At 47.8% G+C, this 25,620-nt stretch overlaps 1 protein-coding gene across 1 annotated transcript; it reads right to left on the bottom strand.

The window, feature by feature from the left end:
• On the bottom strand, positions 1–23,781 carry LOC128336146 (nitric oxide synthase, inducible-like). The gene is made up of 19 exons (XM_053275335.1): positions 23,657–23,781; positions 18,699–18,861; positions 17,883–17,974; positions 17,655–17,796; positions 16,239–16,378; positions 14,790–14,964; positions 13,645–13,746; positions 11,675–11,869; positions 10,969–11,051; positions 9,528–9,672; positions 8,958–9,062; positions 8,815–8,864; positions 8,291–8,465; positions 7,238–7,370; positions 5,714–5,792; positions 4,444–4,622; positions 3,122–3,285; positions 1,252–1,462; positions 1–92 (listed from the first exon to the last, which is right to left on the bottom strand). The coding sequence occupies exons 1-19, from the start codon at positions 23,764–23,766 to the stop codon at positions 1–3; spliced, it is 2,535 nt and encodes an 844-aa protein (XP_053131310.1). The 5' UTR covers positions 23,767–23,781.
• Between the last annotated feature and the right edge of the window lie 1,839 nt (positions 23,782–25,620).

Raw genomic sequence — 25,620 nt, 5'->3', positions numbered from 1 at the left:
CTACCTGCGCACAAAACAGGGAATCGTCTCTTCCAGGCAGACAGTGTTCAACCAGGTGCTGCAGACGCCATGGTGCACTGGACCTTTTCCATCTGAAGCAAAAAAAGGCGACACCAGTTAAATTCGACACACTCTCTGGAGAGCCAGCTAATTGTACAGGGAAACTTGCAGAGTGTGTGGGTCGGCCTATCCCTGCTGCTTACCTTGCTGGGTTCAAGCTGTATTTTTAATGACTTGTGTTTGTTTTCACTCGTTTGTTGCTTTTAATTTGCTGCTCACCACCCAGAGGTCCCAGGACAAAGGGTGCTTTAGAAATGTAGGTATTGACCTGGTTCGCACACAGTAAGCAAAATCGGGGTCCAAGCTGAGCTACTGACGTTTTAATCACAGTGTGACCTTGCAAAAATCCCTCCAGACCAAGTTGCTCAAACCAGACTAACTCCGCTTTTTCTAACCTGCTCTTAGCCAATGTAGGTGGAGAGGTGAATTCTCCTGCCTTGCTTTTCTGGCTGTGAGAACTTACCTTTTCTACTCAGCTACCAGGACTTAGCGGATCTGGAAACAATAGAGAGCTCTGGCTACAGGGGCTGCAGGCCACAGATGATGTGCCACTCTGCAAAGCACACTCTATGATCCTTCACTTCAGCAGGGTTGAACTTCAGCCAGGCTGGATCTGCCTCCTGCTCCTTCGTGGCCAGTCAGAAGGCAGCTGCTGGTATACTGAGGCTTTCCAGTCTACTGGCAGTGCAAAGGATGCTGGGAAGGCATGGAGGCCTCCAAGGACTATCTCATTTTTAGCACTGAATGCATGCCCCACCGGGCCTACTCCTGTGTTTCCTGGTACGCTGAACCAAACGGAGGTTCTGTTTGTGTGCTGCTGCTAGGGAAGAGGAGACCTCTGACCCTTCAAGCCCTCCAATAATGGTCATGTGAACAGGCCCTCCAATAATGGTCCAATAATGGACCCTCCAATAATGGTCCAATAAGACCCTCCAATAAGACCCTCCAATAATGGTCATGTGAACAGGCCTAATCACTGCACAGACCTGCCCCCATGACTATGGAATGCCCCCTTTTAACAAAGTCCAACCAGGTTTCATCCCACCAGGTTTCCTGGTGGGGTTTTAAATAAGTCCCACTAGGTTTCCGTTCAGGAAGTCCCACCAGGAAATCTGGAAGGTCACTTGCGGGTTTCAGAGAGCCCTCCCGCCTGGAAAGCACATCTCGCTGCCGGAAGCACCCATTAATTACCTCTTGTCCTGTAGGAGACCACGGCCACGGTGCGGTGAAGTTCTCCAGGCGCCCAGTCTTGCGAGGAACTGATGGAGTAGTAACGAGGTTTCAACAAAGGCAGCTGAGACAGCAAGAAATTGGCTGAGATCTTGATGGAGGGGAACTCCTCCAGGACCTCCAAGATGGTGGGGCTGTGGTGAAACTTCCATTGGTTGTATTCTCCCAGGTTCTAGGAGATGAAACACGGGTATGCCCTGTTCACAAACTGCCTGTCCAGTCTGTGTAGGTATGGCGTTATTCACACTTGAGTCCTATTCAGAGATGATGTTGTACAAGTATACAGAGGTCTGTACACTCGTCCATGTCTTTGTGTGAAAGACTGTTCCTGCATTCATTTTAGAGCTGAACCCGCTAAATGCAGGGTCCCCCCCAATGCACGGTACACATAGAAAGTGTACCTCTGTACCTGTGTTTAGCATAATGTGTGAATAACTGTGCCTGTGTACACTGTGCACTCATTATAGGAGTGTTCAACATCATGTCTGAACAGGGCTATGATGTACAAGGTACATATAGTCCTACATTTACTATCTGTACCCTGCATTCAAGTACCCTGGTTTGCTTTAAAACCAAACACATATAGTCTCTTCCGTTTAGCAGGGGGAGAGCAACTGGCCCTCTCCAACCCCAGCACAGCATCCCTACAGTGGCTGTTTCTGGTATCTGCCTTATGTTTCTTTTAGACTGTGAGCCCTTTCAGGACAGGGGGCCATCTTATTTCTGCATTGTTTATTTTTGGTCGAAGAGCGGTGTATAAATATTCGTAATAATAGTAGTAGTCGTCGTAGTCATTCACAAACAGAAATGCACATGTATACAGAAACCTGTATGCACGTAGAATGTTATGTCTGAACAGGGCTGTACTCACATGATATTTGGACTGAGCAGAAGCATCGTAGAACTTTTCTGTTTGGCCAGCAAGTTCAGCTTTTTTAAAAAAGAGCCAGATATGTGCGAGCACTGTAAGATATCCCCCTTAGGGGATGGAGCTGCTCTAGGAAAGCATCTTGCATGCAGAAGGTTCCCAGTTCCCTCCCCGGCAGCATTTCCAAAATAGGTTTTTGAGAGACTCCTGCCTGCAGCCTTGGAGAAGCCGCTGCCAGTCTGTGCAGACAATCCTGAGCTAGATGGACCAATGGCCTGGCTCAGTATATGGCACCTTCCTCTGTTCCTATCTTTTTTTAAAAAGACCAAGTCTAAGTATTGTAATTAAATAAGTAAAGAGTGTGTTTACTTATCTAAGTATTGTCTAAGTCTTAGAATCGTAATTAAATAAGTAAAGAGTGTGTTGTCTAATTCATCACGGCCACTTCCTCAGTGTCTCAGGGTTGCACAACTTTGGTCCTCCAGCTGTTTTTGGACTACAATTCCTATCACCCCCCAGCCATAGTGACCAATAGCCAGGTGTGATGGGAGTTGTAGTCCAACATCTACGAGGGGGAGGGGCAAAGCTGCACAGACCTGCAGTATATTTTCAACTGGTTCACCAAACCCAGCAGTTCTCAAAGTTGGGTCCCCAGATATTCTTGGACTCGAGACCAGCTTGTCCAAGGTGTGTGTGTGTGTGCGCGTGCATGTGCGGGCCAGATGAAGCACAGCTGCTTGTTAGGAAAAGCCGCTACTGGTGGACTACAACTCCCATCATCCCCAGACACAACAGCTGAAGGGGACCCAAGTTTCAGGTTCCTAGCAGGTCGGAGAAGGGGCCGATTTGAGCCTAGCCCATCTGAGCAGGGGCGATGCTGGCTGCTGAAAAAGCAGGCCTACTCCAGAAATCTCCATGCAAGGTTTTAGGGGTTTCCCTCTGGAACATGGCCCCCTGACTCACATGGCCTAAGAGGTCCAGCCTCTCTCTTTCGCCTTCCTCCTGGGCCAGCTGGGAAAGCGTCCGCAGCAAGCGTTGAGAAGGCGGGGCGGTGAGATCCAGGAAGTGCATCAGTGCTTGGGAGAAGGTACAGGCTGGGAAGCGCTTGTCAGCGGTCCAGAAGCCACCTGGAAACGAAGAGGAAACGCGAGAGAAGTTGGAGGAGGGGAAGTTAGCTGGGGAGAGGTTTGCCCAGATCCAAGCCGAGCAGTGAACGGGCTGAGAAAATGGCTTTCTCCACCCTCCACGGAACTCAGATTCCAGGCCATTTCATCCCCTAAACAAAAATTACAAATGCAAATACGACAAATATTTATATATTGCTTTTCAGCAAAAGTTCCCCAAAATAAATAATTGAAATTGACAGGACAGTACTCAAAAAAAAGCCTTATACCTTATTTACCCGAAATAGAAGATGACTCTGAATTTAAGATGATCCCCTTGAAAAACAGAGGTTAAATATAGGCTATACCTATATTACCTATACCTATGTTAACATAAAACAATTCCAAAACTCTTCCAGAATAGTGCTGAACTGAACTTCAACCCCGAATACCACCATTCTATTCATGAGCAAAAGGGAGCCCATTTCAGCAAATAAAACCTCACATCACCACCTAGCCACCTGATATTAATCTTTCCTCCCCCTGTACCATTGTTTCCCCTTGCTGCTGGAACTGCTGCTTTGGGGCATGAAAGCAGCTAATCAGGGATCCTGTCCTGAACATAATGATGTCACAACACTATGTAACCAATCATATTTGGCGGAGTGATGACATTCCCTAGGGAAATGAAGCCAATTCAGAGGGACAGCAATGCTCCATGCACTGTATTGCCTTCACTCTGAATTGACATGATGGGACGAATACAGGGGTCACCTGAGTGAGCACTAAGAGGAGGGGTGCACAGCTGCCACCTGGGCCTCCAGACAAATTCCAGCATTTCCTGTCTGTCTTTCAGGTCTCCCTAAACAATTTCATGTCCTCTCAATTTCACGTCCTCTTCTGAAACGGCTTAAAGAGGGAGTGCTTTTCACAGAGGATCAACGCACTTCCCTATAAGCAGAACCCTATAAGCTGTATTTGGCAAAGTCAAACCAAAACATGCATTGTCTCCTGGTTGAGCAAGGCTCATGCTTTTCTGGAGGTTAGGCTTTAGTTTTTCCAGGGTGAGGCTTGAAGTTCTATGGAAACAAAACCATTTCTATTTTCACGCAGAGTTTGCTTGAAATCGCTCCCACTTGGCTATACCTTTTCCTGTCCTCCCATTAAAGGCTTCCAACTTACGGTCACTACGCCTTTCCAGCCTGATGATCTCATCCGGCGGAGGAGCGTCCACAACACGTGTGATGAGACCATCCACGAGAGTTTTCTGGTTGCCAGGGAAGATCCCAAGATGGTCTCCAGGGAGATACTGGACTTCCCAATTAGCCTCATAGGAAAGCTTAATTAAGAGGGTAGCACGGCTGAAAGAAGGGGTAAAAGGCCCGAAGCTATCATCAGTCGACAGGATTTCCTTTTTGAGACCATGAGACAGGATATGTTTCAACACATGGGGAGGGTGATCCTCTCTTTCTGAGATCCTCTGAAGGCCTCAGCTCTTAACCTTTTATGGGAAACCTTGTCCAGCTCTGATAAATGGGAGGGTTTCACTGTCTGTGAAAAGTTCAGATTGAAGCCCAAAGAGTTAGGAAGGCATTTTAACCCACCTATATATTTAACCCACCTATATATGGGAGGAGAGCTGGTCTTGTGGTAGCAAGCATTAATTTCCCCTTTGCTAAGCAGGGTCCACCTTGGTTTGCATTGGAAAGGGAGGCTACATTTGTGAGCATGGGAAGATGTTCCCCTTAGGGGATGGGGCTGCTCTGGGGAGAGCATCATGCAGGAGGCCTCCCTGGTGGCATCTCCAAGTTAGTGCTGAGAGAGACTCCTGCCTGCGACCTTGGAGAAGCCGCTGCCAGTCTGGGTAGACAGTACCAAGCAAGATGGACCAAGGGTCTGACTCGGTATACGGTAGCTTCCCTTGTTCTTATTTGGAGCCATAGCTGATCCTCTAAAGCAGGGTTTCTCAACGTGTGGGTCCCCAGATGTTATTGGACTTCAAATCCCATTATCCCCAGCCCCAGTGGCCTTTGGTTGGGAATTATGGGAGTTGAAGTCCAATTACATCTAGGGACCCACACGTTGAGAATCCCTGTCTAAAGGGTTCAAAAAAATTAGAGTTTGGCCCGAAAGTTTGGAAGTCCAGACTTTTGCCCAAATGGGTGGGGGATGCCGTGGCAAAGTGGAAAGCTAAATGTACTGCCCCCTTGCCCCCGCCGACTTTCATGTGTCCGTGATCCTCCCACCGTCATGCATGATGCAAGGGACACTCCTTTCGGCATCCAGCCACTCCCATGTTTTCCCCAACATCCTTCAGTTGTTGATGTAAGCTCAACCACCCCCCACCCACCATGAGCCCTCCAAACCGTGCCGAGATGTGGGGGAGCATCTTGGCTCATTCCAGAGACAGGGATGACCAGCAGAGGCTTCAGAACAATGGGCCCCCACATACCTGGACTTGGGGCTCTGCAGATTCTCCCGGCCCTTGAGCGTCATTGGAACGACGTGTTTCCCATGCATGACGCCAAGAGCTGTGGGGGGAAACAAATGAGATAGTGATGTCAGTGATAGTTTAAGAGGACACCTTCTCCATCCATCCATCCATCCATCCATCCATTCATTCCATTCCATTCCATTCATATCCCGCTCTTCCTCCGAGGAGCTCAGAGTACATGGTTATTTTTATCCTCACAACAACCCTGCGAGGTAGGCTAGGCTGAGAGATACATGACTGGCCCAGAGTCACCCAGTGAGTTTCATGGTTGAATGGGGATTCGAACTCGAGTCTTCCCTCCCGGTCCTAGTCGAATACTCTGACCACTAGGGCTATGCTGGTTATGAGCCCTGCTGCCTCTTCAGATCATCTGGGGAGACCCATTAGCAGTTGCCACCCACTCATCAGGCGGCCGCTCAGGGATGGGCCTTCTCTGGTTCCCCAGGCTTTGGAATGTGCTCCCTGCTAAAGTAAGAGCCTCCTCACATCTCTGACAGCTTTCAAAAGGGCTGTGAAGACACATTTACGCATCCAGACTCTTAATTAGACCTATAGAATTGGTTAGTGCTTTGATGTTTGTTTTAATCGGCGTGGTTTTATTGTACGCCGCCCAGAGACGTGAGTTATGGGCCGTAAATAAATATGCTAACTAACTAAATAATGCCATCATTAATCAAAACTTGATGTTCTTTAGTCAGGGGTGGTTTAAAGTTGCAAGATAAGCAGAGGCTGTCCCAGAAGAGTTTCCCGAGTCTGAGGAGAGCTGGTTTTGTGGTAGCCAGCATGAATGGTCCCTGTTGCTAAGCAGGGTCTGCCCTGGTTTGCATTGGGATGGGAGACCACATGTGTGAGCACTGGAAGAGATTTCCCCTTAGGGGATAATGGGGCCCTCTTTGGGAAGAGCATCTCTATGCTTGCGTGCAGAAGGTTCCAAGTTCCCTCTCTGGCAGCATCTCCAAGACAGAGCTGAGAGAGACTCCTGCCTGCAGGCTTGGCTTGGAGAAGCCGTTGCCAGGCTGTGTTGATTCTCACCGTTGGGTCCCCAGATGTTATTGGACTTCAGCTCCCATAATCCCCAGCCCCAGTGGTCTTTGGTTGGGGATTATGGGAGTTGAAGGCCAAGAACATCTGGGGACCCAATGTTGAGAGTCCCTGGTATAGACAATACACTGCCATTCTCGGTCACTTTCGGTGATGCTGGGGTGGGGTGTGCTCACTGCTCAGCCTCCATAGCTCTACCTGACAAATGGCCAGTCCAAAGGCAGGGTGACTCTTGTTAATAGAGGGTGGCATGGTAGGGAGAAAGAAAAGCCAACGGAGCTGCCAGGAACCAGAGGCAGCTGCCAGGAACCAGAGGCAGAGAAAGAAAAGCAAACTGAGCTGCCAGGAACCCCTCGATCATTAGAATGAGCCAGTACTGGTTGTGAGTGCAAGAAGGTAATGACTATAAAGCATTTTGCCCCACAAGCATTGGTGGAATACCTTTTCGCAGATCCAGTGGCTGGGAGTCACAGACCGCCCTGAAGTCCTTGGGGTCCCAGGTCTCGCTGCAGGTGTATGCCTTGGGTAAGAGGATCCTGTGCTTTGCACGGACGTCAAAAAGGTCACAGGCAATCTTTTCAAAACACAAAAAGATAAGAGGAGGGTGGGTGGGTGGGTGTATCTCCACAGGGCAACAAGAGTGTCTTCTGGGTCTGAACCGATAACGTTCTGGCCCACTTGAATGAAACATAATTCCGACAACCATCTAGACAGCCCGATATTGAGTGTACTGGGTAGGCATTCAAAGATTGTGATCCTAAGCACACTTTCTGGGAAGTAACATGGGACTTACTTCCACGTAAACATGCCTAAGAGTTAGGGGTGTGCACGGAATGCTTTGTGTATACTGTTCCAAGTCTGGAACAGACACAAAATGTTCGGGACATTCCATCGGAGTAACGAGGGGAGCCACTTGCTCCAATGGAACGACCCATTCCGGCCAGAATGTCGGAATGGGGTCGGGACGTTCTGCCCAGAACGGGCTAATTGTGTTCTGAGCTCAGAACAAGACCCCCCCTTTTAAGGGGGGTCCTGTTTCGAGCTCAGAACGGCCTGTTCCTAGTCAAAATGTCTCTCATCCCACGTTAACTGCATTCATGAGAGCTGCTCTGCCTGCAGGCTGGTCATTCATCAGGTAGATGAATTCAGGGGAAGGAGGAGGCAGTGGCGGCAAAGGCAGGCAGGAAGCCCTCTTCAAACCTGGCTACACCCCACTGATTACTTTCAATGGGACTCAATATAAGAGTATGCCCATTCTGAGCTGCCTCCTTCCCCTGAGCACTTATTGTTTATTCATAGTAGCTGATGCGTCAAATCCTGGAGGCAAGGAGCAGGGGTAGGGCAATGTACATGCATCCAGACATGTCGCAGTCCACTCTTTCAGCCCCACACTAGCTGGAGGAGCCCCACAACCCCGCTGACTGTTTCCAGCCCCCCCCCCGTGAGATTGTGAGAACTCTGGGATCCATTGCGAATCATGGTGATCAGAGTTACCTTGAATGTATTCACTGCCCAGAGCCGGAATGCCTCTTCCTGCCCGTTGAGTTCATCCCCTTCGCCCATCGGCACAGCCGGAGAGGCCCCCAGTTGACTGAGCTTCTGATAAACCAAGTGCGCAAAGGCACAGAATTCTGGATACGTGCTTGAACCCAAGCCGAAGACGGCGAATCTGGCCCAGAGAAAGAAGGGGGCAGAAATGTTTTGTGGAGATCAAAGAAAGATCAGCATGGAACCTGGTTTGAGAACATCAAAGGTTAAGCATTAGGAACACAGGAACATAGGAAGCTGCCCTTAAACTGAGTCAGACCCCTGGTCCATCTAGCGCAATATTGTCTGCACAGACTGGCAGCGGTTTCTCCAAGGTTGCAGGCAGGAAACTTTCTCAGCTCTATCTGGAGATGCTGCGAGGAGGGAACTTGGAACCTTCTGCATACACGGAGTCTTGTTAAGACCTCTTAACAAGAAAGACAGAAGACTAGGAAGACTCCAACTAGGTTGCAAGATCCCTCCCAAGTTACCTGAATTTTTTATTCAGGCTTTTCATCGTCAGCAGGGCATTCTGAAATTTCTGCAACAAAAATAAAGAGAATTGTCTATATTGCATTGATAGACACTTTGATAATGGAAAGCAAATGGATACAGGGCATGTGTTAAAACATACTTTCCCATTGCTTGGAGAGTCACCATTCCCAAAAGTGCTGGTCACCACCAGGAGGAGACTTTCCTTCTCTAGGTCCATTAGATCAAAATCTTCCATACAAACCACCTAAGAGAGGAAAGAGATTTGAGCAGGAGTTGTCACATCAACATATGAAGTTGCATGCTGCCCGTTGAGTCTATGGGTCTGTTTAGCACAGGACTGTCCACTCTGACAGGCAGCAGCTCCCCAGGGTCTTAGGCAGAGATCTTTCCCATTACCTACAACTGGATCCTTTAAAGTGGAGATGTGAAGGACTGATATCCTCATCATCAACAACAACAAAATAATCAATAAAAAGCAGCTTCTTAATATCAAAACGAAACAATCTCATCATACCATATTGTATCGTATCATATCATATCGTATCATAAGTATCATGTATGTTGCTAAAACCTTTGCCCTCACTTTCAAATTGTTCCTAACAAAGCAATGATATAACCATATGTCAGTTTTTTAATCAATCTCTCTCTCTCTCTCTCTCTCTCTCTCACACACACACACACACCCGACAGTCATCTCAAGGCTCCTTACCTTGGTACTGAAAGCACAGTTGAAGAGAGATGCCAGATTCTGGGCCAGGGTTTCGGATTTCCCCGTTTCGGTTGCATAGAGGATGGTGACTTGTGTTCTGAGAGCCATCGCCCTCCGCATCAGCAAGGATGCAAAAAGCACAGCCCTAGGGGGGAAACAGCAGGCACAGTTTACGGCTGATGGTAGGAAATATTCTGGGTAGATTTCAGAAAGGGAGTAAAGAGGTAGTGGTGGTAACCATACATGACAGTGCTCCGCAATTTTTCAAGCGGCGCAAAAAACCCTCAGTGTGAGAGCCCTTTCTGCCTTTGCTGAGCTTTTCTCAATGCTGAGAGGGCCCTTTAAGAGAGACTGGGCCCTCTTTTAAAAGGTCTGTGGAGAGAGGGCTTGGAACCTAGGAAGCTGCCGTATACAGAGTCAGACCCTTGGTCCACCTAGCTCAGTATTGTCTTCACAGACTGGAAGCGGCTTCTCCCAGGTGGCAGGCAGGAGTCTCTCTCCCAGCCCTGTCTCGTTGGAGATGCTGCCAGGGAGGGAACTGGGAACCTTCAGCTCTTCCCAGAGCGGCTCCATCCCCTGCTGAGGGGGAATCTCTTCCAGTGCTCACCCTTCTAGTCTCCCATTTCAGATGCAACCAGGGTGGTCCCTGCTTAGCTAAGGGGACAAGTCCTGCTTGCGACCACAAGACCAGCTTTCCTCTCCTAAAAAGATCTCAAGTGCAGAGCCAGGAAAGATCTCAGGGAATATAGGAAGCTGCCATAGACTGAGTCAGGCCCTTGGTCCATCTCGCTCAGTATTGTCTACCCAGACTGGCAGCAGCGGCTTCTCCCAGGTTTCAGGCAGGAGTCTCTCTCCCAGCCCTATCTCGTTGGAGATGCTGCCAGGGAAGGAACTGGGAACCTTCTGCATGCAAGCAGGCAGGCAAGTGGTCTTCTCAGCACTTTGTGCATGCCTTCCAGGAGGGTGCAGGGGATCAAGAGGGCCCCTTTTCCCTTAAAGGAGCCCCTCAGCACTGCATGCTGGAACTGTGCAGAGAATTCAACTTTGGCCACAGCTTCACATGAAGAACACTCAGCTCCTTGGAGGAAGGGTGAGGTATAACTGCAAAAAAAATCCACATCTGAAATACTTTTCTTCTCAGCAGATCTAGATTTTGTCAGCATCAGGATGGGACCTGGATGGGTTGCCAGTTCAAATCCCTGCTGGTACTATAGTGGGCAGCAGCAATCTAGGAAGATGCTGAAAGGCATCAATCTCATACTGCACAGGAGGAGGCAATGGTCAACCCCTCCTGTATTCTACCAAAGAAAAACCACAGGGCTCTGGGGGCACCAAGAGTCGAAATAGACTTGACAGCACATTTTGCTTTCATTGGGGACGAACCGCCTTCTGAATCAGACAACCGAAGACAATGGCAACGTGTTTTGTCCTGGAAACTTACTTGGCCCAGACGCGAAATTTTATCTCTTTTTTCCTCGGCTTGCGTCTCTCGTCTTTCCAGACGTGGGTTTTCCAGGCATCCACCTTAAAAGGGGGGAAAGGGGGGATTTTTGAAGGGCAGTGTTGCCAGGCTGAAACCCAGAGACTCCCATTTAACATTTGGCCCAGGGATCAGATTTCCCCTGCTAACTGGGCAAAGAGGCACCTTTCTGGAGTGGCAATAATTCCTTTTATTGAGCAGGGAGAGGGCAACGGATCGGTCCTACCCGTCACCCGGCACAGCATCCCTCCAGTGGCTGTTGCTTTGCTGGTCTCTCTCTTATGTTTCTTATTCAGATTGCGAGTCCTTTTGGGGACACGGAGCCATTTCATTGATTTCTTTGATTGTTTATATCTATATAAACCACTTTGGGAACTTCTGTTGAATAGCGGTATATAAATATTCGACGTATTCCTATACGGAAGGAGGTAGGGCTTTTGCTTCCTCTCCCTCCCCTTCCAATTTTCCATCCGGTCCGTCGTACAGTGAGAGTCCTGCTCACTACAGGGTTGAGATTAAAGGTGGGTTCTGGGAGTCTCATGAATATTCACACACAAAGGGAAGGTTGAGCTTCAACTGGACCAGAGAGATGCCAGGATGAGCGACCCACACCAGTCTCTCCCAAGGAAGAAGACGGTTTCAATCAACCTGAGGGTGTTTTGCTCACCTGGTAATAGTAGAAAGGAGAGAGGACGTAACTCAACATCTCCTGATGAAAGATGGGAGTGATGCTGCCAGAGATGGGAGGCACGAGCCAAACCCAGTCAGCCGGACACCCCCCTCGGATCCGGTATTCGTTCTGCATGTACTTCATGAACGATTCGGCGGCTGAATGGTGGTCCATGATGGTGACATTTTGTTTCTGAAAGAGTTAGCAGAGTTGTGTGTATGTCATAGGGAGTCAGACCGTTCATCTATCTAGCTCAGTACTGTCTACCCAGATTGGCAGCAGCTTCTCCAGGGTTGCAGGCAGGCGTCTCTCTCAGTCCTATCTTGGAGATGCTGCCAGGGAGGGAACTTGGGTCCTTGCATGCAAGCAGGCAGGTGCTCTTCCCAGAGCGGCCCCATCCCCTAAGGGGAATCTCTTATAGTGCTCACACTTCTAGTCTCTCATTCAAATGCAAGCCAAGGGGACAATTGCTTAGCAAAGGGGACAATTGCAAATTGCTTAGCAAAGGGGACAATTCATTCTTGCCACCACAAGACCAGCTCTCCTCTTCATGTCAAGGTGAGCTACTCAACCTTTTATCTGCTCCAGTGGCTAATGGAAGAAGAGCTTTCTAGATCTAGAAGGATTCCCCCAGCCGCATCCACAGTCTGAACAACTAATAGTATCTGTAGGCTGATTTGCAAACAGTAGTCAATGAAGGCCACGGACAGCCTTCTCCTGTGCTTGCTAAAGGCATCCAAGGATCCCCTGTAGTTTCCGTTCTGCTTTCTCCCCACTGTTGTGATCGTACATCATCACACAACATTGTTCCGAAGCGGGGTGTATTCTGGGTAATAAATGGTGTATTTATTACCCGAAGCGGGGTGTATTCTGGGTAATAAATGGTGGCCTCTAGTCAGCAGTTAACAGAACTTGGGTCCTTGCATGCAAGCAGCACGGGCTGCCCCAGAATGCCTCCCTCAGGACCATAGTCAGTGTGGCCTCATTCCAGGACCTCCTGTGGGGAGAAACGGGACCTTGCAATCACCAGGAAGAGATTGCCACACCACTGTGCAAGCTGGCGAAGGGGGAGTTAGTTTCAGCTCTGAAACCACTACAAATTCCAACTGGAAGTTCTCATCACAGAGCTTCTGGCTCATGCTTAGATTGACTCCAGGGCACTGGGCAGGGGTCTATCTTAACCCTACCATGTGGAGAGACTGGGGACTGAACCATGGACTTTCTGCACCTAAAGCAGGCGCACGACCACTGAGCAATGGAAGGGACGGGGAGTGGTTCGCACCTGGTTTCATGCGGCAGGGTCAATGTTGAGCGAAGCCACTTCGAACTACACTCGCGGCATTGAGGGAAGCAGCCCCCTCCCCTCTGCTCTCGGGTTTTGTTGGGAAACAAGTTCACATGGCATGCGTCCGTGTTTTCCTTTTAGCCCATGGAGGGGGTGGGGAGAGAGAAAGAGCTTCCTAACGAGCGATATCTGCATTTCTAAAGAGAGTATCCTGCATCTCATGCTAATGATTCTACATCAGTGCCTCTCCCTATTTGCTCCTATTTGAAAAATCCTATTTGATTTTTCAGAAAAAGTAGCTGAAAAACCAGCATTTAAAAAATACAGAAATATGTTGAGATAAGCTAGAATTTGCATCACAAAGCCTGATTTGTCTGTGGAGTGCTTCCAAGGATCTCAAAGGGACTTTGGGATAAGTTTGGCTGCTGTGTGAACACACACACTCTCTCTTCTGAAGGAGATTCGGGGTGGAAGCCCTGTGTGTCAAGCCTCCTGATGAACATAGGAAGCTGCATTCTAGTGATTCAGGCCATTGGTCCCTCTGGCTCAGTACTCTCTGCACAGACTGGCAGAGGGGTCTTTCCCCACCCTAACTGGGGATAAAACCTGGGAACTCCTGCATGCAAAGCAAGGGCTCTTTCACGGAGCTATGGTGCTTCCCCTCCGCTTCTGGCTGACTTACCTGAAAGCTATGCAGCACGGCAATATTCACCTCTATCAGAGCCTTGTCTTTCCACAGTGAAGAAAGCTTGTTCGTTTCTAGGCCCATTCTCCTCCCCACTTCCTGCAAAAGGTGGGGAGGCGGAGAATGTGGAATAATAGCAACATGTCATATGTGTCAGCATGCTGCAGAAATAACCTGGACTGTAAACCACCTGCTAGTTAATGGATTGCTACTGTGACGTTGCAGAATATTTACCAACATTCTAACTGCTGAAGGGGAGGGTGCACAGAGAGGGAGCACCAGTGCAAGCCCAACTATCAGGACATGATGAGTCCCATGATGATGGTTTATTGTACTTATATACCAACCCATACAAAACCTCTGGGCAGTCTACAATTAAAACCCAATACAAACCTTAAATCATATAAAAAAGGGATTCTCAGCGTTGCGTCCCCAGATGTTATTGGACTTCAACTCCCATAATCCCCAATCCCAGTGGCCTTTGGTTGCGGATTATGGGAGTTGAAGTCCAATATCATCTGAGGACCCAACACTGAGAATCCCTGATATAAAACATATCAAAAAATATCCATCAATAAAACTTTAAAACCTAAAAGCCTGATAAAACAGCCGTCTTTCCCTTCCCCTGGATCTTCCTTTCTAATGCATCTTGACCTTTCTTTCTTTGTTATTTTATTTTATTTTATTTTATTTTATTACATTTCCTCCAAGGAACCCAGAGCAGTGTACATGGTTATGTTTATCCCCACAACAGCCCTGTGAGGTCGGTTAGGCTGCGAGACGAGTGCCTGGCCCAGAGTGACCCAGCGAGTTTCACGGCAGGACAGAGATTTGAACTCGGGTCTCCCCAGTCCTAGTTCAACACTCTGACCACGACACCACTCTGGCTTTCAAGCTGTTAGTTTATTTATTTTATTTATATACTGCCCCTCCAAAAATGGCTCAGGGCGGTATAGAAGTTGTAAATCTCAGGACAAGACCTGCTTTTTTTCTCTGCCCCTCGTGGTTTTCGTGCCACGGGCTAGCAATTTTAGACCCTTGATCACTAAATTTATTATGAACAAACAGGCCGAAGGGAAAACACACCAGAGGATGGAGAGGGAGAGACCAAGGATCTCTCAAGCAAACCTCAAAAAGCTCACCTCCAGAAGATTGTAGCGTTGTGTGTCACAGAAGTCTCGAACCCCGATCTTGGAACCCATGTACCACCCGTTGAACGGGCACGCAGTGAACTCTAAGCCTCCGGCCTCCAGCAGCATGTTAGAGACCGCTGGAACTGTGTACCACTTCAGGTCCAGGTCTTTAAACCACTCATAGCTGACAAAAGAAGCACATGGAATTCGGTTTGCTGCCATCACACTTCTGCTTTTTTTTTTTTTAATTAAATTAATTTAATGGTTAACACAAAACCTACAGTCGTGTACAGAATCCATCATGCTTCTGCTTGTGTGTGTGGGGACAACCCATCAGGGCTGGTTTTCTAAGGAGTGCTAAGCCAAGGCCCTTCAAGGCTTGCTTCTCCTGTTGCAATTATTTTTAATGCATTTGGTTGGAGGGGTGAAAAAAACCATTTTGGGAAGGGGGCGTTCCTTGAACACAAGTCGTATCAGAAAAACAAACTGATGTAGGAGTGAATTAAGAACAGTGTTAACCTTGGGTCTTGGAGGTTTAGGGCTCTGGTCTTGTGGTAGCAAGCATGAATTGTCCCCTTTGCTAAGTAGGGTCCAACCTGGTGTGCATTGGAATGGGAGACTACATGTGTGAAACTGATTGCCAAGAAATTTAGGTCAGACAAAAGAAGGCACTTTCCCACACACTGCATAATCAACCTATGGCATTCTCTGCCACAAGATGTGGTGACAGCCAAAAGCCTCGATAGCTTTAAGAGGGGTTTAGATAAATTAATGGAGGACAGGTCTAACAGAGGCTACTAGTCTGAGGGCTACGGGCCACCTCCAGTCTCAGAGGCAAGATGCCTCCAAATCCTAGTTGCAGGGGAGCAATAGCAGGAGAGAGGGCCTGCCTTCAGCTCTTGCCTGTGCCCTTCCCAGAGGCATCTGGTGGGCCATTCTCTTGGTTATAATTTTAGTTGGATGTGTTAATAGTCCCAAGTTTATTTTTCAATTGATCTGTGTAATTAAGAATTGGAATCTAGTTGTATTTCTTTTGTATGTTTTTTTTAAAAAGAAAATTAATAAAATTATTTTTATAAATACACAACTGGATAGCCTCTTTGGCACAGAGTCAGCACGCCATGACCTAGCGATAAAGCTTCTGATAATTTGCCACGGCTTACAGCTTATGAAGTGGAATACACTGATGGACAGAGTAAGAGAGGGCCCTATTTCAACTGAAAAACAAAATGAGGGATGGGGGGAACATTTCACGTATCAGCATTCCTCAGCCTCTTGGTAATTTCATTTCGACTTTGCTTGCGCTTTATCTCTGCAGCTAATTCAACATAACTTCGCCCCACTGAAAGCCAAGGCAGGCACCCTTTCTCAAGGCCCTAATCATCATGCTCCAACGACAACCGGCCTGCCAGTCATGAGCAGGCCAGGGCTGCTGTCATCTGAAGCCAAGAGACTCACGTGGGATGCTCCATCGGCACTTCAAGGACAAGATCTGGCGGCAGTTCAAATAGTTCCGGGTCTTGGCCGTTGGCTTGGAGGACCAGTGGCACCACATCAAAGCGGCCATATTTGGGCTTCCAACCAAGCTGGATACATAACTGGGATAGGGGAAAGAAACAAGCCCATTTTTCTCGCACCGAGATGCTTAACTCTTTGGCTGCTTAGCAAAAGAGCATACTTTTATGGCTATTTTCTTAAAGAATGGGATACACTCCTGCCCTCCATTCTCCAATAGGGATGTGCGAACCCAATTTGAACCTAACCAGGGGGTAGTTCGAACAAAACCAAAACCGAACCACCCCCTCCCGGTTCGAACCCGGTTTGAACCGAACTGGGTGAACCGGTTTTGTGCACATCCCTATTCTCCAAGCCACTGGAGGGGGATCAGGCCATGTTAGCCCTCTTGCCTTCACTGCTGAAGAGGCAAGCCACGTTCCAGAGTACATATAAGTGACTGTATTCAAAACCAGATAGCCTCTTCAGCACACAATGGAAATGCCAGGACCTTGATAGAGATAGATGCAAGGGGTGGAGAGAGTAGCTTGAGAGAAAATATTCTCCCTCTCTTTGTTGGTCCTAACTGTCCTGGCCATTTGTTTCATGGCTCTGTGAGAGAGTGGCTTTTTCTCACAGCACTAGAACCAGAGGTCATCATCCCATGAAACTGATGGCCAGGACATTTAGGGCCAACAAAAGGCAGGACTTTTTCACACCATGCATCCCTAATCTACGGAATTCTTTGCCATGGGACGTGGTGGTGATGGCCACCATGGCAGGAGAGGGGGCACACCTTCATCTCTTGCCTGTGGGCTTCTCAGTGGCAACTGGTGGGCCACTGTGGGCCACAGGATGAGACTTGGGCCTGATCCAGCAGGGCTGTTTCTGTGTCCTTACGTTTGTCGTAAGGCTGCTGATAATTTGCCACGGATTACACCTTATGTACTACAATATATTGATGAAAGGGAAAGTGGGTTTGAAGATCTATGTTCACTCTTCTGTCCTCTGGAGGAGCTGAATAGGAGAGCACTGACCACCCGTGGGAATAAGCCACATCCAAGCCAGGGGATGGGTCATGCTGAGCTGGCTGTCTTGGGAACAGGAGTACGGCCTCAAGTCACAGCAAAGCTGGAAGGGAAGGTGCTCTGGAAGGTGCTCTGTACAGCAGCCACCAAGACTATAGGAATGTGCTTCCTAAACCTGGGAGTCATGGATGTTTTAAAGGACCTGGAGAGATTGAGGAAGCACAGCTGTCTACGTCCACCAGGACTAGGAAACACATTTCCGTGGCGACACAACAAAACTCGGATATAATAAGTGTCCCCAATAAAACGCGGGTGCATCTACTCGGTTGCCGTTCCTGGCTTCCATGCTTACCTGTGTGAATTCGACATTGGCTGGATCCCCTACCACAGACCCATCTGGCATTTGATAGCCGGCGTATTGGAGGAGTTGGCTGTTCCATATACGGAAATTGTGTTTCCCATCAGTCCTCTGGGGAAAGACAGTGATTGCAGACCTGATCCAAGAGGCACAGAGTGAGCAATGATAAATCTGGGCTATGGTTCTACGGAATCAAGTGCAGTTCAAGAACAGGGCCCATACCTGATGTTCCCTCCATTGGTAGAATACTTCAGATGCTGACACAGGTGTTCAAACATCTCCTCGGCGGTAGCACAGTTCCGGGCATCGAACACCTACAAGATTCCCATTTGGGAGCCAGCCGTTAGTTTAAATCCCCAACACATTTCAGAAAAATAGCCCTGTGAGGCTGTCTGGCAACAGACAGAAAGCCAATGCCTAGAAAGAAGCAGCGTGGTGTAGTGATTAGTGTGTCATTCTAGCCCTTGGGTGACCCAGGTTCAAATCCCCACTCAACTATGAAACTCACTGGGCAACTCTAGGTCATTCACTCTGTCTAAGCTACCTTCCATTGTGTGAAGAAGAAATTCCTTTGATCCATCCTCCAAATTGCCTCTCCGGGGGGGGGGGTGCCCACATTTCCCTCCCCTCAAAACTCTCCACAAAGCCCTTCCAACCCAGCCTTACACATCTTCAACTAGTCCAGGGCACTTTCCAGCCTAGCTGCTCAACAGCGGCAAAATGCCTCCGTTCAGGCAAGTCGCATTCGAAACATAACCACAGCAGGGGGAGCAGTCATGCAGCAACTAACAACCCCCAAAAAACAACAGCTTCTTGACGCTGGATATATGACATCCTAGCTCTCTTTTGCAGCAATTAAATTCGAAACAAGGCACTGGAAATGTGAACGGCCCCCTGCTGTCTGCGTAGGGACTGCGGTGTCACAACGCAGGAAGTGTGGAAGAACACTTCCGAAATGTGACCGTGACCCTGTTGCAGGGTCTAATCTGGAAAGTGCCCAGGTGACAAAACAGGCCCGTGGTTTCTGCGGTCAGTTACCTGTAAATTGGACCACTGGATTCTCCCGATGCATCGTGGGGCGTTTCTCCAGGCCTGCTTGGCCGCAAAGACAAGCTCCTCCTTGGTCAAGTGGTAGGTTCCGGTTGTTTCTATCTCCCTGTGGACTGCATCCAGCCGTGCCAGATGCTCTTCTGTTCTTGGTCTGTGAAAAAAGGAAACCGCTACCATGATCAGCCATGAGCTAATGCTGGGCTAATGTCATCTGCAGAGATGTTGACAAAAATATCCCTTAGGTCATCCCTTCCTGCTCCAGGGTGTGTGCAGCTGTTGCAAGAAAAAGAAGAGGACGGCCAGCAGCCAGGTGGATGGACCCGATGACGACAGCCATGAATGCACCACTGAGAGACCTTCAAGGCCAAGTGGAAGACGGATCACCCTGGAGGGAATCTATCTCTGAGATCGCTAAGAGTCAACAGCAACTTGACGGCACTTAATCAATCAATCAATCCATTGCAGAAAAACATCCTGGTTCAGGCTGCCAATTCTGACGGAACCGATTCCCGGAGGCTGACTTCCTTCTTTCCCACAGAAGAAGCCTTCTGAGATCACCGTGTCTTTATGCATGGCTGTGTGGCCCCCGCTAATAACTTTTGCGCTTACAATCGCAAAACAAACCAAACTCACAACACACGTGGGTGAGGGGATGAGAGGACGTCAGCATGGGTGTCCTCCCCCCCCCGCAATCCGCCATCTTGTTGTAAGTGTAGGCAACGCCCCTTTGTAACTCTTCTGTTGACAGCTGGATACACAGATTCACAGATGGAAGGGAATCCCAAGCAAGGGTTACTATGGTAAAAGAAGAAGAAAGCAGCCCTATCCATTCTAGTTAGAACTACATCTTTTTCTCAGCCACCTCCGCCCCGCAAATTTTTCCTATGATCAAGCCATGAAAATCTCCATGGTTTTTTCCAAGAGTCCTCAAGAGGCTTGTCCAGACAGTAGGCTTTCCCACAGGTTTCCCACAGGTTCGGGGCATAACGGATACTCCGATGCAAAAAGGGTTTTTTTTTTTACCCCGGACATAAATCGGGCTAGGTTCCGATATGGAGGGGAAACCCCGTATCGTGTGTGAAGTGCTCTCTGAAATATTGTATGGACTTCAGGGTAAACCTGGCCAATATGTGAACGCACACCCACCCTCCCAAAGTTGCTGTCTGAAAAAGCTCCTTGAGATGGGTACCAATTCTTGGAGACTTCAGGCCAGTCTTTTAGGGCTGGCCACCCTGGACCTGGCTGATTGTCCTCCATGACAGGTCAATATTTGAGGCCTTCCTTCCTTCCTTCCTTCCTTCCTGGCTTACTATTTCCATTTTTTCCTAACAGAATGTATATAGAAAAGTCTGGGTGACCTGGACCTAATGTCAGAGAAGGCAAGCTGCAAATTTCCTTATTACCTTGATAAAAAGCTGAGAAGACAAAATACTAAGACATTTTTGCTTGAGGCCCCGGATAACAAAAAGTATCTCCTTTCAAATAATTAGATTAGGAGGAGACAGTCGGCCTCTACAGATTCTGGGGTGAAGGGTGAGGTCCAGCTGCAGAAGAGCTTAAGGACGACGGTCGATACAGAGGCTCCATTCAGATGTTTAAGAGAAGACGTGAAGGCAACAAATGCAGGAACATGGGAAGCTGCCACATACTGAGTCAGACCATTGCTCTAGCTAGCTCAGTATTGTCTTCACAGACTGGCAGCGGCTTCTCCAAGGCTGCAGGCAGGAGTCTCACTCAGCCCTCTCTTGGAAATGCTGCCAGGGAGGGAACTGGGAACCTTCAGCTCTTTCCAGAGCGGCCCCATCCCTTGAGAGGAACATCTCACAGTGCTCACACATGTAGTCTCCCACGCAAATACAAACCAGGGTGGACCCAGCTTAGCAAAGGGGACAAGTCATGCTTGCTACCACAAGACCAGCTTTCCTCCCATAAACGGAGAAGCAGAAATGGAGAAGACCTCAAGGGGCAGAGAAGATCATTCATTACCAAATGCATGACAAGTATCACAACTTGGATGCCTTTAAGAGAGGATATGAGGAATCCATGGAGGAGTTTAGGTCTCTTGATCGCTAATGGAGCCTCCAGGGAGAAAGGCAGTTCACCTCTAAATAACACTTGGTCAACAGCAAGTGTTTCCCCCCGCCCCGGAATGTCCTGCTGGCCACTGTGGGTGAGAAACAGAATTCTTGGGTCTGATTTAGCCGGCCTCTTTTTATTCTTGTTTGGTATGTGTAGTGGAACAGAGCATGTGTAGAGTGCGTTTAATCTCACAGTCAGATAATCAGATCTCAAGATCTGGGGCATTAGACTTTCTGGGCAGGCTTAAGCTACACACATCCCCTGTTTTGGAAAACTAACCCTCCATGGTTTAGCTTCTCCAAGTCCTTTCTGAGAAGTCAAATCACCCCAAGACTCAGCTCAATGCATAGCAGCAACCAGCTGGAGGAAAAAGGCGGCTTCTGTCTATCAGAAACGGCTTTCATCCAAATCAGTTGCCGAAGGGGGCAGTCAATTGAAAACTTTTAAAAGGTATGAAAATGTGAATTAAAGGAAGTACCTGGATCAGAGAGTACTGGATCAGAGGATCTTCCTAGGAGGAGAGCTGGTCTTGTGATAGTAAACATGACTTGTCTCTTTACTAAGCAGGGTCTGCCCTGGTTTGCATTTGGAAGGGAGACTATATGTGTGGGCACTGTAAGATATTCTCCTGGAGGGGATGGGGCAGCTCTGGGAAGAGGACCTGCATACTTGCATGCAGAAGGTTCCAAGTTCCCTCCCTGGCAGCATCTCCAACGAGACAGGGCTGGGAGAGAGACTCCTGCCTGCAACCTTGGAGAAGCCGCTGCCAGTCTGGGTAGACAATACTGAGCGAGATGGAACAAGGTTCTGACTCAGTATATGGCGACTTGCTATGTTGATCACTTATGGAACAATTGGGAGCTGAAGAGATGATGGGGGGGGGGGAAGCAGAGTGGGAAACTTTTAGAGACCTCAGCTCCATTTCGCCTTCTTTAGCTTTAAAGAATGACCCAGCGGCTGTTCAGCATGACATTCCCCAGACACCAGGGAAAACTGGTTCAGGAGAGTCCAAGGCAGCAACGGAGCCAAGCAGCGGTTTCAAGGACACACCGTTTTTCCGGACTGTACTGCTTTCAGCTGCCATCATCACACCCTGGAATGCTGGCCCATAAAGCTAACCCCTCCCCATGTCCAGAAAGTCACATGACAGGGGAAAGGCAGACCCTTGGCTTTATGGACCGATGAAGGTGCCTGTTTTTGGAGGCGGATTATCTCCTTGGGTGGGCCCTGGTCTGGTGGGCCGGCTAATCCACGCAGCTGGAGGACTTGCCCAGCCTGAGGCCACTTGAGGTTCTTTGGCTGGAGACTGGAGTCTGGGCCTTTCTGCGTGCACAGAAAATACTCTGCAACGGAGCTTTCTCCAAATCTTAGACGCTTTGCAAAACTTCTAAATATTAGAAGAGAAACTGCCTACATATTTGAAGCTTTTCAATATTAGAAGTGGGGGAGGGGGGAAATCATACATTGCTTGTGTATGACATACATTGCAATAAAGTGTTGTTCATAATTTAAAAACTGGGGCATACGTTCATAAAATGAAAAAAAAATTCCAAGAGGACACCCCACCCCACCTCCACCCCTGAAGTGCTTAAGAGGCAGAAAAGATATCTAGACAGAATCTATCTATGTTAGAAAAGATATCTAACAGAATCCAAAGAGGTAATGCTAAACACAATCGTATACCATCATAAATGTATTTTATTTATGATGATATAAGTAATAAATATTTAATACACATATCCAACTAACACAAATCACTATAGTGAAGAAAGCCATATAATCGATACATTCTACATGCACATACCCCAAGACAACAGCTATCCGGATGATATCAGGGCAAATACAGTCCCAATTGATTCACAGAGTAGGGTTTCACAGAAGATCATAGGCTTTAAAAGTCCAAAGGACAAAAGAAGCCAATTCGCTTTCAGAATCAGTTGAAATTCTAAAGAACCTTGCTGCAAGGTCAATTTAAAATTCAAGGACTCTATCGAAAAGAGGCTCAAAACTAGAGGAATAACTTGAAGTTGCCAGACGCATTTTGACCTCACTTGGGTCTTCCTCAGTGAGAGTATTCCAAATTAGTGATTCCTCTAATTTTGATGGCACTTTATAAATGTATTTATGATCGTATATGCAACTAAGATAATGCAACTAAGATAATGACATTTTAATATACACCATTAAAATGTCGTGCGGGTTTTTAAAAAGAAAAATGACCCTTAGAAGATGACATAATAATAATAATAATAATAATAATAATAATAATAATAATAATAATAATTCAATTTCTATACCACCCTTCCAAAAATGGCTCAGGGTGATTTACAAAGAGAAATAACAAACAAGATGGCTCCCTGTCCCCAAAGGGCTCACATTCTAAAAAGAAACATAGGACACACACCAGCAACAGTCACTGGAGGGCTACTGTGCTGGGGCTGGATAGGGCCAGTTACTCTCCCCCTGCTAAATAAAGAGAATCACCACGGTAAAAGGTGCCTCTTTGCCCAGTTAGCAGGGGAACCTTAGAGACGACTGTTCCCAACTGATTCACAGGGAAGGATCCCAGGAAAGGCTCCCCCTGCAAACTGAACAGGGAGGCGCCTTTTAAAGTGGTGATTCTCATATTTAGCGGAGGGGGGAGCAACTGACCCCATCCATCCCCAGCACAGCATCCCTCCCGTGGCCGTTGCTGGGTTCTCCTTTGTGTGCTTCTTTTTAGACGGGGAATCCTTTGGAGGCAGGGACCCCTCTTATTCATTTGTTTATTATTCATTTGTTTTTCTATGTTAACCGCTTTGGAAACTTTTGCTGAAAATCAGTATATAAATATTAGCAGGAGTAGGAAGTGTGGAAAATCAGCTCACTTTTTAAAGGAACTGTAGTACAGGTTGATGAACTCTCTTGCTTGAGGTAGTAACTCCTCTCTGGGGGTGGGTCCATCTTGGGGACCTTTGACCAAACCTTCCGGCTTCATGAGAGACCCTCGGCACACTTTGGTCCTGCAGCTGAGCACCTGAAATACACGAAGCAAAGAGGCAGGGAGCTAAGCATCCCCCAAATTGACAAATAGCATCAGCCATGGGCAGGATCGGGCATGAGGCTGGAGCCGGTTCGGCACCAGAATTAGGGACTGTAGATTCCTACCCTCCTCTGCCCCAGGTGTTCCCAACCGGTGGCGCTCCAGATGTTGTTGAACTACAATTCCCATCATCCCCAGCTACAATGGATGGTGACTGGGGATGATGGGAGTGGCACTTCCACAGCATCTGAAGGACCACCAGATGGGAACCCCGGCTCTCTCCTCTTATTTCTTTTCCTTGACTGTGCAACGTATCTTGAAGGCTTGTTCCGTGTTCCCAGTTTTTAATCTGTAGATGTCTTGGGCATCGGGAAATCTGCTTGGCGCCATTTTGGGAAGGATCAATCTGAACAAAAGAGAGAAGGGGGGGGAAACATGTTATGGATTGATTCAGTGGTTGGCATTTCATCCCATTCTCCTTGGCCTGCCTCCAGAGATCTCAGGCTGGCACATGGGGAGGTTCTCTGACTTTTATTTTCACAACTATTCCATAAGGTAGGCAAATATTGTCTACGGTCCCTCAGTGAGGGTCGTAACTGAACCCACCACATTTATTTTTCTCTTGTGTGAAGGAGATTGGGAGGGTCAGCTTCACCAAGACATAAACTCAAAGCCATCCCATTGCAGAAATGCTAGTTGATTAATTGACTGATTTCTAAGTCCTTTAAAAAAAAAAATCTAATGCAGGCATTCTCAAAGTTGGGCCTCCGATCATAGCCCCAGCCACAAAGGCCTTTGGGGGACCCAAGTTTGAGAACCCTTGATCTAATGGACTGAAAGTGTGGTAAGAGTTGTATATCGTTAAGGGCCACTAGGTGGCCCTGTGTGCAGAGGAAGGGAAGGTTTGGAAAGGGAAGATTAAAGTTAGTTTCTGTTTGGGCTCAACAGGGTGTCCAGGCTCTTTGTTAACTCCACAGGAAGGGAGCGAAAGACACCACCCCTTAGATTGTTCTGATGGTTACTTTCTTTTTCCTATTCAGTCTGCCTTTGCTTTGTCACCAATAGGCAGCACATTCAGGCTTAGTGGGGAAATAACTTGTCTAGGGAGCAAGAGGCCACCGGTTCAAATCCCCGCTAATATGTTTCCCAGCAGCAGCGATATAGGAAGATGCTGAAAGGCATCATCTCATACTGCACGGAAGATAGCAATGGTCAACCCCTCCTGTATTCTACCCAAGACAACCACAAGGCTCTGTGGGGGCCAGGAGTCGACACTGACTCAACGGTGCAACTTTACTTTACTTTATAGGGCAGAATAATCCCCGACAGAAAGCTGAGGTTTCAGGTAATCTATTCTGGCTTCACAAGACTTTACAATTATTTTGTATTTTCGTTTAAATGGCTGGGGGCGGGGTGGTGGTGGTGGAGTAGTTCTGGAATGTAATCCAACCTTAGAAAGGGTAATGGTTGTATATAGTTTTATATTGTATATAGTGGTGATTGATTGATTGATTGATTGATTGATTGATTGATTGATTAGCAACCACATAGAGTCGACACCAACTTGACGGCACTTAATCAATCAATCACCACTATATACAATATAAAACTATATACAACCATTACCCTTTCTAAGGTTGGATATAGTGGTAATAGTTGTATATAGTTCAGGGCCACTAGGTGGCACTGTGTGGGGAAAAAGGGAAGGTTTGGAAAGGGAAAATTAAAGTTAGGAACACAGGAACACAGGCAGCTGCCATATACCAAGTCAGACTCTTGATCCATCTACCCAGACTGGCAGTGGCTTTT

The sequence above is a fragment of the Hemicordylus capensis genome, chromosome 12 (assembly GCF_027244095.1).
Source record: "Hemicordylus capensis ecotype Gifberg chromosome 12, rHemCap1.1.pri, whole genome shotgun sequence".
In the NCBI taxonomy this organism is placed as follows: Eukaryota; Metazoa; Chordata; class Lepidosauria; order Squamata; family Cordylidae; genus Hemicordylus; species Hemicordylus capensis.
This window is presented reverse-complemented; position numbering and strand designations above follow the sequence as displayed.